Source organism: Mytilus galloprovincialis, chromosome 6 (genome assembly GCF_965363235.1).
Source record: "Mytilus galloprovincialis chromosome 6, xbMytGall1.hap1.1, whole genome shotgun sequence".
Taxonomy (NCBI): Eukaryota; Metazoa; Mollusca; class Bivalvia; order Mytilida; family Mytilidae; genus Mytilus; species Mytilus galloprovincialis.
In genome coordinates this window covers 64,690,173-64,704,934 of record NC_134843.1, presented here as the reverse complement: position 1 = coordinate 64,704,934, position 14,762 = coordinate 64,690,173, and the positions used below count along the sequence as shown (strand labels likewise).

At 32.3% G+C, this 14,762-nt stretch overlaps 1 protein-coding gene across 1 annotated transcript in view; it reads left to right on the top strand.

Moving 5' to 3' along the window:
• LOC143080109 (hemocyte protein-glutamine gamma-glutamyltransferase-like) overlaps nucleotides 1-12,313 on the top strand; it is a 31,287-nt gene extending 18,974 nt beyond the window's left edge. Inside the window, exons 5-16 of the mRNA XM_076255789.1 lie at nucleotides 90-208; nucleotides 1,404-1,511; nucleotides 3,080-3,254; nucleotides 4,982-5,120; nucleotides 6,374-6,477; nucleotides 7,119-7,281; nucleotides 7,691-7,803; nucleotides 8,396-8,478; nucleotides 9,261-9,462; nucleotides 10,233-10,393; nucleotides 10,985-11,121; nucleotides 11,989-12,313. Coding sequence (XP_076111904.1) covers nucleotides 90-208; nucleotides 1,404-1,511; nucleotides 3,080-3,254; nucleotides 4,982-5,120; nucleotides 6,374-6,477; nucleotides 7,119-7,281; nucleotides 7,691-7,803; nucleotides 8,396-8,478; nucleotides 9,261-9,462; nucleotides 10,233-10,393; nucleotides 10,985-11,121; nucleotides 11,989-12,130 — 1,646 coding nt within the window. The 3' untranslated portion in view covers nucleotides 12,131-12,313. The remainder of the gene's footprint in view (nucleotides 1-89; nucleotides 209-1,403; nucleotides 1,512-3,079; nucleotides 3,255-4,981; nucleotides 5,121-6,373; nucleotides 6,478-7,118; nucleotides 7,282-7,690; nucleotides 7,804-8,395; nucleotides 8,479-9,260; nucleotides 9,463-10,232; nucleotides 10,394-10,984; nucleotides 11,122-11,988) is intronic.
• The last annotated feature ends 2,449 nt before the right edge of the window (nucleotides 12,314-14,762 follow it).

Genomic DNA, 14,762 nt, shown 5'->3' with positions numbered 1-14,762 from the left:
GAAATGCAAGCATTAATCTATTCTGTATTTTGAACGCTTACTCATGTAGCAATGGTATACTTAACTTTGAACATTGATTAATTTTCAAGATGATCAAGTATACCAACCTGACAAACAGTTGTTGGACGAGTATATTTTGAACGACACAGGGAAAATATATACTGGAAATAGAAAACAAATCAATGGCAAAAAATGGAACTTTGGCCAGGTAAAATTAATATAAAACAATAGAATATATAAGAAAATTCTTCAAAGAAATTAAACAAAACATTTATTATAATTCTTTATTTATGCAAAAAAAATATATCATAAGGCAAAACATTTAACATGTACTTTCTTTCAGTTGACTGATTGATTTTTAAATTTCATTATACGGTTAAATTAACCCTAGAATAAAGATCGATTCATGTAACGGAAGAGTTAATGATAAGTGCAAGTAAACATCTAACAACACAATAAACAGGAAATAGTGGACCTCTGCAGAAAACACCAATTATAAATAATTTCTTTTTCAGTAGTCTAGACACGTATGTGTGTCTGTTTATTGTTGTCTGTTTCAAAGCAAAAGTTGTTTTCCCTATAAACATGTAGTCTGTTTCAAATTACAGTCTATATTTCAAGCCCTTTAACCCCGTTGTCGACCTACCTTTTCACTGTTAATATATTGTAGACCTGTATAGTGTGAATGGAATATTTACAGATTAGTATCACATACTGTTAAGCAGACAACGACCAGTCAATCAATTAATCAACTTTGCACCCTTTTGTTTGCAGCAGCTTATTTTCAGTTTTAGCGGGAAATGCGTGATATTTTTGATAAGTCAAAGTTAACTTTTCTTTGTTTTCCATCATTTTTAAAATTGAAGGATTTTTATATTGATTTTTTTACATGGTTAGCTGATAATTTTTGAAATTTAACGATGCTTTACGTATCTAAATATAATCATAACTTTATTTTGTACTTCGAACTTTCAAGGAACATAATTGAATGAAAATGTATGCAATTAGTCATTCTTTTTATAGACTTAACAGAACAAATAGACTTAACAGAACAATGCGGACCTTGATAAAATTTGAAACTTCAATATCTTTCCATTTAAAGTTTAAATATATGCTAAGCAAATATCTGCAAAATAGAAAGGAGGGACGAAAGATACCAGAGGGACAGTCAAAGTCTTAAATCGAAAATAAACTGACAACGCCATGGCTAAAAATGAAAATGACAAACAGACAAACAATAGTACACATGATACAACATAGAAACCAAAAGAATAAGCAACACAAACCCCACCAAAAACTAGGGATGATCTCAGTTAGAAATTGATACGAAAAGACATAATAATCTACAACTTTGATTTATATTATATATATTTTGATTTGTATAAATTGCCCTCACATTGTAGTTTGAGGAAAACATCCTTGACTGTGCCATGTGCCTACTAGATCGGAACAAGTTAGCATGGACCGTAAGAGGAGATCCAGTTAAAGTTGCCAGAAAATTGTCAGCAATTGTAAGTTATGTTGCTGTTATAATTTTAAAGATTTAAAAAAAAAATGTTTATCGGCTATTATATATAAATAAGAAAATGTAACCGTATACATTTGTATAATGTGTCAATAGAGAACCCTAGCAACATAACTTATTAAACACACGCTACATAGATAACTAAGAGTTCGGACTATCACGCATTTGTACATATATAACCATATACTCAATGTTTTTGTCAGATGCATTTCTCCCTTGTGTCAGTCTGATAAGTTAAGTCCTTTTCAACTGATTATTACAGTTTTTATTAGGTTGAAATGTAAAACCACGTCCCAGGTTTAACCCCGCCACATTCTGTATGTGCCTGTCGTCCCTAGTTAAAGGCCATTAATTCAGTGGTTGTCGTTTGTTATTGTTTATCATATTTTTCTTTCGGTCATTATTTAGTTCTTTCATCAGACCGTTAGTTTTCTCGTTTGAATTGTTTTACATTTGTAATATCACGGACTATGCAGTAATGGTTATTCTCATTATTGAAGGCCGTATAGTGACCATAGTTGGTAATGTCTTTGTCATTTGCTCTCTTGTACTGGAGAGTTGTGCGATTCGCAATCATGCAACATCTTATTTTAATTTTTTTATACACGATTGTATTTACGGCCGTCGTCTACCAGAGACTATTACAATTTAAATGATTAATACATATACACATGTATGTTCAATCTCAATTTAGAATGTATTTTACATTTAATACTTCTAATAGGTTAAGGGAGATGGTTTATATAAGTTATTCTTCTTGTTTCCGAATCCCTGTATTTCTATTGTATAAATGTATTTTGTGCACTTTTAATAGGTCTAGTGTAGTTATTGGTATACCGCTTCTTCTCACGTTACTGACGTTACGTTACTTCTATGAAAATAACATAATCTCACTTTAAACAGTGTGTATATGTTAGATATGTTTCTTTCTGTTCGGTAAATATTAATAAAATGCAGTATGATCGCCGGAGACGGAAGGAAATAGATGTTACAACTACAGGTCAACATACAGCCTTTACCATCAGCAAAACCGGAACTATATAGTTGGCTTCAACAGGACCTATCATTTTTATTAAAGCAACCAACACCTTGATTAATAATTGAAACAGAAACAGAAGTTATAGAAAGAAACACGGTTACCCTTTTCCATATGTAAAATAACATGTCGATGACATCAAATTAAAGAAAGGTTTAATAAATTTGTAAATGTCAATTGCCTCGAAAAAAATAATAGTGTTTTGTTTAAACGTTTAAACTATAAAATCTACGTCAACTAATTCGAATCAGTTATTATCATTCAGAAACGACATTTTAAAAAGGTCACTGTACATTTTGTAGTTAGAGTTTTAGATATTGAAGTGAGTTTGATTGCCCCAACTGTGACAGGTTTTGAATAACAGAGACCACCTAAGCTCTGATATATACACCTAATTGTTAACAAAAACAAATCCCCGCACACGAAGCGCTTATTTTAATTCTTCACTCAAAAATATTTGTATGGTCTCAAGTAAACATTTTTGATGCATTCAATACGTATTATGACATGAATTTTAGACCAACTCGCAAGATGATAAAGGAGTTTTAGTTGGTAATTGGTCTGGTAGCTATCATGGAGGGAAATCTCCATTAGACTGGGTTGGAAGTGTGGCTATTTTAAACGAATATTTCAAGACGAAACAACCTGTACGCTTTGGTCAATGTTGGGTATTCTCAGGAGTGTTAACAACACGTAAGTATATTGAAAAAAAACATGTGTTCCCTGCTGTGTGGACAGTGGGTAACTGTGGATACAAAATGTTCTTTAAGGAGAAGCTTACTTTGATGGATTTCAAAAATTTGTGAAGAATTTATATTTGTTTCAAATAAAGAAATACTTGCCATGAGAAAAGTTTTACCCTGTCCAGTTTATCGACAAAATTTCAAATAAGATGTCATTGTATATTAGAAAATAACCATCACCAGAGTTAACCATTCAAACCGTTTTCTGCTCTGTACCTGTGTACAAACTTTAGAGTGTTCAGTCCTATTGTTTATGATTTTTTACCAGCTATTCGGAATCCTCTGAGTTTTTTCATGAACTGCAATCAAAATTTGTTTTCCACTAAGATATACTTTTCTTATCATAATTTTATTATTAGTTTATAGAATTTTTGTTATTTTTTCATATTCTTTAAATGAAAAAGGATGCGAATGTTCAGTGTACGAAAAAGTTAAAGAGAATTTCCCCCCGCCAAATGTTCAATGGCTAATATCTCGAAAACAACCACCCGAACCTTTTATTTTATTTTGCTTAGGAAGTTCCTTCAGTTATAATATTTATATCCTTAACGGGAAGCTTATCACCAAATTTATGATAACAGAGATAACTTTTCATTTCCTATTGTTACATGTAATTGTCCATGACGTTCCCTTGTCACCATCCTATAGTGTTTTTATATCTCAACTTGTACGATTCGCTCGTGTATGTAACAACGTAAAAAATGTAAGCGAAAGCAATTGATGCATTCCGGAAAAATTATTTCACCAGAGTTTTCGATATCACTAACTAGTTTAAACATTTTACTTAATTATGTCATCGGTATAAGGACATAATTCGTAAATATAAATCATATACGTTCAGGTGTTTCAAATCCAATCTTTTATGATAATATTCTTTACAAAGTACAAACATGTCGGCATTCACCTAAAAAGCTAACAAAACCATTAAACTGACTTATTAAGAAGGGATATACACGAAGTTACTATATATTATGTAGAGATGGCATGTCAGTAACTGATAGTAGTCCTTTGTTAATTTATGTATCATTCTCATTTTGTTTAGTTTCTATTGTTACCTATTCTGACATCTGACTCGGATTTCTTTTTAACTGAGCTTTACTGTACGTATTGCTGTGTATTATTCTGATCTACATTGGCAAAAGGTATAGGGGGAAGGTTGAGATCTTAAAAAACATGCTTAACTCCGCCGAATTTTGCCTGTCCCAAGTCGGGATCCTCTGGTCTGTGTTAGTCTTGTATGATATTTAATTTAAGTTGCTTTTTTATATTTCGGAGTTTAGTATGACGTCCATTTTCCCTGAACTAAAATACATTTTTGTTAAGGGGCTAGCTGAAGTACGCCTCCGGGTGCGGGCCGGAGTTTCTCGCTGTATTGAAACACATCGGTGGCCTTCGGGGGTTGTTGTCTCTGACACATTCCCCATTTCCATTTTTAGTATAAAATTTATGAAATATCTTGAAAAAATAAATCAAATATCTTATGAATTTCATTAATTTTCATAACGATTTGTTTATAATAAATCCCATTTAAGACTAGTACATTTAATCCATATTAAAATAAGATGATAACTGATGAATCTAAAATCAATCTTTTGTGGTACACAGATATTGAAAAAAACCTCGAAAAATTAAAATTTCAAAACAAGCATTTTAGCATGTATTTCATTTATTATTAAGTTTGTAGAGCTCTTGGAATTCCTGCCAGAAGTGTAACAAACTTTGCATCTGCTCATGATTGTGATGGATCGATTTCAATTGATAGTTTTTGGTCAGAATCAGGAGAACCAATCGAAGAGTTGAACAGCGATTCAGTATGGTAAGAAAAGTAAAACAGCAAACAGTGATATTTAACTCGGATTATAAAAAGATAAGGAGATGTGATATGATTTCCAACGAGAGAAACATCCAAAATAGTTAAAACATATGTAAGCAACTATAGGCAACTGTACGGCCTTCAACAATGATGAAAAACATATATATTAGTACTGTGTGGTCGGCTATAAGTAGCCCCGGCATGAAAAATACAAAACAAAGCAATTGAGAAAACTAACGTCCTAATTATTGACAAAACAATTAACAAATAAATCCAACACATATGACGGACATGAGCTTAATTAACGAAAACCGCAGAACTATGACGGACATGAACTAACGACAACCGCTGAACTATGACGGACATGAACTAACGACAACCGCTAAAATATGACGGACATTAACTAACGACAACCGCTAAATATGACGGACATGAACTAACGACAACCGCTGAACTATAACGGACATGAACTAACGACAACCGCTGAACTATGACGGACATGATGAACTAACGACAACTGCTCAACTACGACGAACATGAACTAACGACAACCGCTGAACTATGACGGACATGAACTAACGACAACAGCTGAACTATAGTAAATGTGACAATATGATGGGCTTAAAAAATATATAAATATATATAGTTATATTTATATTGATGATTATATATTCTCAAAATGTTTATTAAATTGAAAAAAAATAAATACAGGGGAATATCCATTAAGAAAATTATGACCTTGTAAAAGGTTGTTCAATTGACCGCTACGTTGCATATAATATGTTTACATGCAGACCAGGTGGTGACAGTTTGCAATAGCAATTAGCAAAAACACTGGACATACGTGTATTCTTCAAACATCAATTTCCAGGTTGGTCAAAACATGTCAATTAGAGTCAACTTAATAGATATTCATCCCTGTTTCTTTAGAATTAAAACTATAATGATCAAATTAATAGAAACCTTGACACTGTTTATATTCTGTATATATACTTATGTATTTTACTGTATGAGGGGGAGACCGTCCGTTATGGACACTGGTCTTTAATAAACTACTATTCCAAATAACCATGTGTTGTGTTACATGTGTTGACACGTTCTCGCCCTGCACATTGCTTGCCACTGGACGTTTACTTAATATATAGAACAATAAATCAATGATAGGTGTGGATATCATTCAACATTGATATACTTGCCAGCGGTTGTACTTGGAAGAACTTAATGCTTTATTAATTATGCGTTTGAATATCCTACAGGAATTTCCACGTGTGGAATGATGTATGGATGGCTAGACCAGATTTACCGTCTGGATACGGTGGGTGGCAGGCAATAGATGCCACACCACAAGAAGCCAGTGACGGTAAGGTTTATTTTCTTTTGTTAAAAGACATGTTTATCCGAAAAATTTCACTTAATTATGGAAAGTATTTTAAGTATAGTATATACTTACATAAGTTAATCATAATCTTACTGCGTGCACATGACATACACACTGACACATTCTTATTTTCATAAGAACAATGATAAGTTCTGTGAGTGTTGGTTTTTATCCTGCAATAGGGTGTCTTATATATTTACAGGCCAACATTTTTATCTTTATACTATACAAATATCGCTTTAAAGCAATGCCCACTGACGGCCTACGATTGTGTATTGCTGTTAACGAGTGTTGCATGAACCTGCGTGACCTCAGATGTGTATTGCAATATCATTCCAATGACGTATTGCCAGACCTTGTGTTAACTATAGATTTACTCACGTTCTGTTAGCTTCTAAGCATTTCTTTAAAGGCTTATCTATTTTATACAAACGAACAAACATGAACAGCAGGATTGGCTCCATTTTCTACTGCGCCAATCTTGAAGTTGTTTACATGTAATCAACAATGCAACAATGTCAATCTTTTACCAACTGAGTTTAACTGTTGTTATTGCTATTGGATGTGTATCCCGTACAACAATTTACTGTCTATTTCACAAGTATATTGTGCAATAATTGTAGGTGTATATTGTTGTGGTCCTGCGTCTTTAGAGGCTATCAGACGGGGAGAGGTAAACATGCCATATGATACACCGTTTATTTTTGCTGAAGTTAATGCCGATCGGGTCAATTGGGAATTAAATGAAGTTGATGAAACCCATAATGTTGGTGTGGAAAGACGTAGGTTAGTACGTATTATCAAACGAAAAGAAATTAAATATTTGAACAGCTAATTTGTGAGATCATTATTTTAAGTATTATTAGTCTTTTAAAACTGAAATTTCAAATAGAATTTGTAAGGCAATATGTTGTCGAACTTCTGTATTCTTTATAATTATAACCTATTCGAACGTTTCCGATAAGTTTAATGAGCATTTGTAAACCATTTATACGAATAACTATGACTGATTTTTCTCTAATTTTAATTTCTGAACTACAGAAAATAAAAATAAATCATTAAATACAAAAGTAATTATGAAGCAGAGTCAAAAGTTATGACAGTTTATATTATTGAATTCAAATAGATTTTAGATTGATTTGGGTAACTTTGTTGTTGATATTTATTTGATTATTTGATGGATTTTTCTTTTAAGTGTTGGAATGCGAATCAGTACCAAACTACCAAAAGGACAATCAGGCTCCATCGAGCATTTCTGTTATGACATACAAAGAGAAGACGTAACTCGAATGTACAAATACGAAGAAGGTAAACACACAAATGTATTGCCTACATGTATATATGTGTGCTGATTAGTACACGTAGGCGTGGTCGTTTGTCTGGTGAATTTGTGAATAATGATAACTATGTCATGTTTGTCTAAGTTATGTTTACATTCACACATTTTATATTTGTATTCCCATTGCCGCAGCAGAGGGGTAATGATAAGGGTTACCCTTCTGTCTGTACGTCCGTCTGGGCGTACCTCCAAAAATAAGTTTCCATTCTCTTACTTTAGTTTGCCTCAACCAATTGGTATGAAATTAATACAGAATGCATATTACCACAAAACACAGATCAAGTTTGAATTTGGTTGGCGTCATTCCTTCCGTTAAAAATAGCGCTTTCATGGATCAATCTGGCTTTTAAAATGCATTAAAACCACAAAGCAAACATTCTTTTTGTTTAGTTTGTACGACATTGTAATAGAAAATGTTATAAAGATGTTACTATTAGTGCTGTAAATTGGAATGTTATAGGCGTAGTAATACAACCGAACGTGCGAGTGCTGTATAGACAGTCAAGGTCGTCAAACACTTCATCATCATAGTACTACAATAATCTTCTTTCATAACTATAGGATCTAACGAAGAAAGATCAGCTGTTTTGCAGGCAAATCAGAACTCAACAAAGAAAGGACTGTATGATGAAGGCAGAAAATCGGTAAATGTTCATTATTATATGTTAAAGAATTACCGTCTCCTTGTTATATCAATCACTTACACTCAATTGATTACCATTGTTTTTTTTTATTTTATGCTAATGAGATCGTTCAGTCCAAATATCAAACGCGAACAAGAATATATATTTGTGTTTCTTCTTATTGGTTGATGATGGTTAATGTTATTTATGCCCCTATGTACGATTTTCATTCCATAAATTTTCAATTTTATTCCCTCAAACTGAAATACGTTCCCGTATCAATAACATATGTTCTTGTTCTAATCTATAATCATTTAAGGGTATTACTAGTATGACAATATGCCATTAAAAATATCTTGCAATCATCGTATACATGTAAACACACGAGATAAATGAAAATAAGGATCACAATAATTGCGAATGAAGTGAGACTAGTAGCATCAACAGGTTAAACATCTTCATTGTACGCACCAATTTCCATACAAAGAATGCCACGATTTGACATAGACGTTATGAAAACAGTAAAATCAAAAATATACTGAACTCCGAGGAAATTTCAAGACTGAAAGTCCCCAATCAAATGGACAAAACAAAATGCATGATCAAACGAATGGACAACAACTGTCATATTCCTGACTTGGTACAGACATTTTCAAATGGTGGATTGAACCTGGTTTTATCGCGTATTAGGTTTTATATGAAAATATTGCTTTAAATTCTTTGAGAAAAATGAAAAACCCTGTTCAGCCGAAAATTTAAGAAACCTACAAAAGTTGACTTTTAGATTAAAATTATAAACACAGGACGTAGAATTTGAGCTGGTTGACAAAGAGACAGTTCCTTTTGGAAATGATTTTGAAATCTTATTGAAAATAAAGAATACAAGTAAAGAAGAACGCACTATCTCCGGTTGTATCAGCACGAGCAGCATACACTATACCGGTGTTCCAGCAAACAAAATCAAGACTGTAGAGCTTAACGCAGAAAACGTTCAGGCAACATCAGGCAAGTATTTAATTATCTTTAGTCTTGTCTGGTATCTGGTATGTTACAAGTAAACTTGTTTGTCAACAATTTTTCAGGCATTATGTTTTCATATAGTTTCCTATATGTATTTAACTCTTTGATAAGTTAACTGTATTTGTCTTACTCTTTTCCGCATGGTATGCCATTTCCTTATATGTAATTATCCATGAACTTCTTGTGATAGTTTTTCTCTTTGCAACTTTTTGAAACAAAACTTATTGTATAATCAATGTTTGGAATTCAATTGAACTATCTCTGCATTGCAAAATTTCTCGACTTCGATGACGTTTATAAATACCCATCAAAAACTTTAAAATGTGCATTTAATATTAATTATGAATTAAATGTAACCAGTTAATCGGTCTGTAAATATCAATACCATTGTTTTGTTTATTCTATGCCAATGAGAATGTTCAGTTTAATCAGAAAGGGCGATACATTTGGCTATTTTGCAATATACATGAATTCAGATTCTTAATACATAAAATACTTGTACATCGTCTGTTGTTTTTGTTTTATTTGGTTTGAATTTTCATACTTTTTTTCTGTGTTTCGTTTTGTTTTTCATAAATTTCAATAATATTAGCGTTGATCATGCCTATCACTTTGACGTTTATTGTTTTCTCAGTCTTTGTTGCATGCATTTATGTATTCTAATTTAACCAAAACCTCTAGGAGATATATAAAAGCCATGAAATACTTTTGTTGTATATGTAAACCTAATTATAGATAAAATGTTTTGTACATAGAGAAAGTGATCAGCGTGAAGGTGACATTTAATGAGTACCTCCCTCAACTAGTAGAACAGTGTCATATGAAAATGTCATGCATGTGTAGAGTTTTGGAGACCAAACATACATACGTCCATCAAGACACATTTCGTTTACTCAAACCTGACATTTTAATCAAGGTATACAAGTTGTTCATCAAATTATACATTGCATATTCATAAGATATTTAATATGAAACTGTCTTTGTGTCAGTTTTCTTTGACTCTATTTCCATTTCTGTAATGTTTAAGCTATTTCCTGTCAGTACCTGAAAATTTTAACATGTTATGAAGCCATATAAATTGTGATCACGAGACAGTACGGTAATTATTGCGCATTGTTAATCAGGTCGTACGAATGCCAATCATTCCACTGGCATTTATTTTCTTTTATAACATGTTTTTTTTTAGAAGAAATTAACGTATTTGATGCGTTTTATTTATAAGACAAATGCGAAATCTGTTGTAAAGCGTTTTACTATCTATTATAACTACACAATTTAAAGGAATATTTTTATTAGAATATATAGCAGTTTGACAAACACTTATTTTGATATTGCATATGTACTATGATTAAAACGTTCAGCTGAGTTTTGAAGAATTAACTCCCTTATGTGTTATGTACCCTTCATGGTTTGGAAATAATTTATACGTCAAGTACAAAGTACCATGCTTAACTATCTAATTATGTCAAATTATCATTTTTTAATTTGAAAACCTGTTGTCCACCAGGCACCAGCTACTGGGAAGATTGGACAACTAATCAAAGCAAATGTTTCCTTTACAAATCCATTACCATGTACTCTGACACATTGTACGTTAACGGTGGAAGGGCCAGGGCTACAGGAACCTAGTGTGCTAAAACAAAGGTATGATTTATGAAGTGCATTACATTTGAAGTTGGATTTATACATGTAAATATGAAGTTGCAGCTATATGCAGTTGTTAAAACCATAGTTATAGTCAATGATTGGTTAGAGACGATGCAACGTGTTAGACCTAAGAGATTTATATTCAAATTACAATTAAAGTCACCTGTAAAAGCGGTACAATCAAGTTACAAGTTTGGCTTAGACGGGTTTGGCTGGTCACTTTAGGCCATTTGATGATATTTAAGTGGCCGTTTCAGGTTGATTTGAATGTTCTCAAAAATTAATTGTTAATTTTTAAACTTTTGCTCATGATAAAAATTGAAGAATGCTAAGAAATAAGTGTCATTTAGACTGAAATCCGTATCATACATTTATCATGTTTATACTGATAACCTATCTAACAATAATGATATGTGGTATGATAATGTGACAACCAGCCATCTAATACCAAAGGACAAAGACGTTAGCAATTTCGGTACCAGTTTATAATTCGGCCTTCAACAATATGCAAGCGCAAAACATAAAGTAAATTATAAAAAAATCTTCGGGCTGATAAAATTTGATATTATTTAACAGCAACCGCCTGTTTTTTACTACAACAAATAAACGAAAAACAATCAAAGAAAGCACCCATAACGGCAACCGCTGGAAGGTGCCCTTTGTGACGAACAGTTTTAATCAACATGAGGATAAAATATTCTTTAATTTCGGTAACAGAACCCATTTGTTTTAGACATTCGTATATTATCTTCTTTAACAAATGTTTAAGCTGAACATGCTGAAGGCATATTTCATAAAATATATTTTCAAAAAATCATATGGTCTGGTAACTGAGGTTAATTGAATAATAATTTCGTATTTCAGCATTGTAGAAAGCAAACAGACGTTTATGACAACCATTGAGTTCCTTCCGCGCAAGGTTGGAGTAAAAGAGTTAGTCGTTGCATTTAATTCAAGAGAATTAGCAATGGTGGAAGGATCTTGTGAAATTACTGTCAGCGCTTAAGTGATCATCTTGATTTACATTTTTTTTTAAGACATATTTTAGAAATGCTTTAGTGTGATTCTATTTACCTTTTTTATTATATATAAAGGTAGCTTTTTACATTTTTATACGAATAATATTGCATCATATTTATGTAAATGAATTATGTTATATTAATTTGAAAATACAATATACTGCAGTTTACATGTAAACGATTAATCTGATGTCAGCTGTACTTGTCCTGAGGAAATCAATATAATTTATGACTTTAAAGTAAAAACATATAACTTCACACATACATGTAGTTAGTTATGATACTTATAAACATTTTTGAATATGTCATGAAAAAAATCCAGTATGGCCGACATAAGATAACATGGGGAATTAATACAACAGCATACGCTTACTGAATTTTCCCAAAATGTACAGGTTCACTAATGTTCAAACTAGTATCAAATTATAGCCCATGGTATAAAGTTTTTAAATATAATGATTCAGATGTTTTAATCCTCATTGTTCCCTTTTCATCTCACAATTGAAAAGTTTGCCTAGTATTCATTATCACTGAACTAGTATATATATTTGTTTAGGGGCCAGCTGAAGGACGCCTCCGGGTGCGGGAATTTCTCGCTGCATTGAAGACCTGTTGGTGACCTGTTGCTGTTATCTGTTCTGTGGTCGGGTTGTTGTCTTTTTGACACATTCCCCATTCCCCACACCCGGAGGCGTCCTTCAGCTGGCCCTAAACAAATGTGTATACTAGTTCAGTGATAATGGACGTCATACTTAACTCCGAATTATACTCAAGAAACTAAAATGAAAAATCATGCAAAACTAACAAAGGCCAGAGGCTCCTGACTTGGGATCGGCGCAAAAATGCGGCGGGGTTGAACATGTTTTTTGAGATCTCAACCCTCCCCCTATAGTTCTAGCCAATGTAGAAAAAACAAACGCACAACAATACGCACAGTAAAACTCAGTTTAAGAGAAGTCCGAGTCCAAGAACAAAATGACAATAATACATAAATAACATCATAGTCAGAATGTGAGGACATTGGAAAATCCTTGTTTTGATTTTCTGATTAGCCAAGATTTCACCTTCTTTTTCTTCTGATGACTAATCGGGTTTTGTTAAAACAATTATGTTGATGTCTATTGAATTACAGTATGTATTGGCGTTCATACAATCAACAGAGATGGGTGGTATTAATGTGAAAAATTCTTCAAATATTGAAAATTCCAAACATTTCAACAAGAAACTCATATTTTCAAATAAACAATTTTCAAATGTAAACATTTCAAGAATTATTTAATTTAGCAAAAGTTGGAAGTAACTATATTATGAACTATATATTACTAGAACTCAATCAACTACATTAGTATCCCTTGCAATTGTTTGGGCAAAAGTGACTATTTTAGATTTCGGACTTTCTCAAAATCCGTCACTTAAACAATTTAAAATCATAATGAGGAAATTTCATATTTAAAACTAATGACCTTCTCAAGTCGAGGAGTAGAACATAATGTATGTCTTACTGTTAAAAATTAGTCCAACAATTACAAACTCTATTTAAAAGCATTCATTGCTTACATTAGTTGTGTCCCAAACGTAATATTATTATTTTTTTTACATCTTCACCTATAATTGTAATCTTTGATTATCATGTGTTGTTCCTCCACCTATTCGAACTGCACTGAAAGTGTTATAAACACCAGAAAGGTTCGACCCAGTGTTCACGAGTACACATATCGCGTCTCCTTGTACCAGTTCAATGTTGATACTTTGGGAAGCCATATCATATTCATTATTAGTGTATAGCCATACCAAAACAGTTCCATTCTTTCTTAGAGTAGGTGAGAGGTTACACGGCCTGCCATCATGAAAACAGACACATGGTAAAGACCTTTCGTATTAACCGTAAAAAGACCTGAGGTATATTCTCCGGCTTTATTTAGAAGGATCTGATTGTATCTGACTTTACTTCCTATCGACACTGGTGTAAAACCTAAAGGTAATGTTGCTGTAAATGCAGCTGAAAAAAAGATTATTTTATGCGAATTGAAAATCAACAAACAATCACAATTAATAACGCTTCCTGAAAATTGTCAAGTCATGGTGTTTTATAACGTAAAAAATCTTAACAGATCTAGAAACATAATTGTAATTTATAATATTCAGAGTAAGCGTATAATTCATAGAAATGTTTATTTTTAATAAGATGAAAAATGAATTATATAATTCTGTAAATCGTTTTAACTTGATATTTAAATAGCGACTTTGTATGATATCGATCAATAATTACAGAATATTTGCTCAGCAGTAAACGTTGACTGTCGGGTAAGGACCATAAATGAGTTTCGAGACATGTTGAAAATATGTTGGGTCCTGTTTGGTCGTACGTGTCTAAATTTGCTGATGGCTTTTTTATTTATAGCTTTTAAATGATTGAGTTTTAGCATTCCTGATGATTGTAAACACAAAAGCGCCTTGTATACCCGAAATTGATAAACTAAAGTGTTATTTTCTTTGAGGCCGAGGTATCATGATTATCTAAATAAAACGCCATCACCTATCAATACATAAATTAATTGACATTTTGGTAACTTAAAATCGTGCATGTGATTAAGAAGTTATTTTGAAATATTTTTTTGA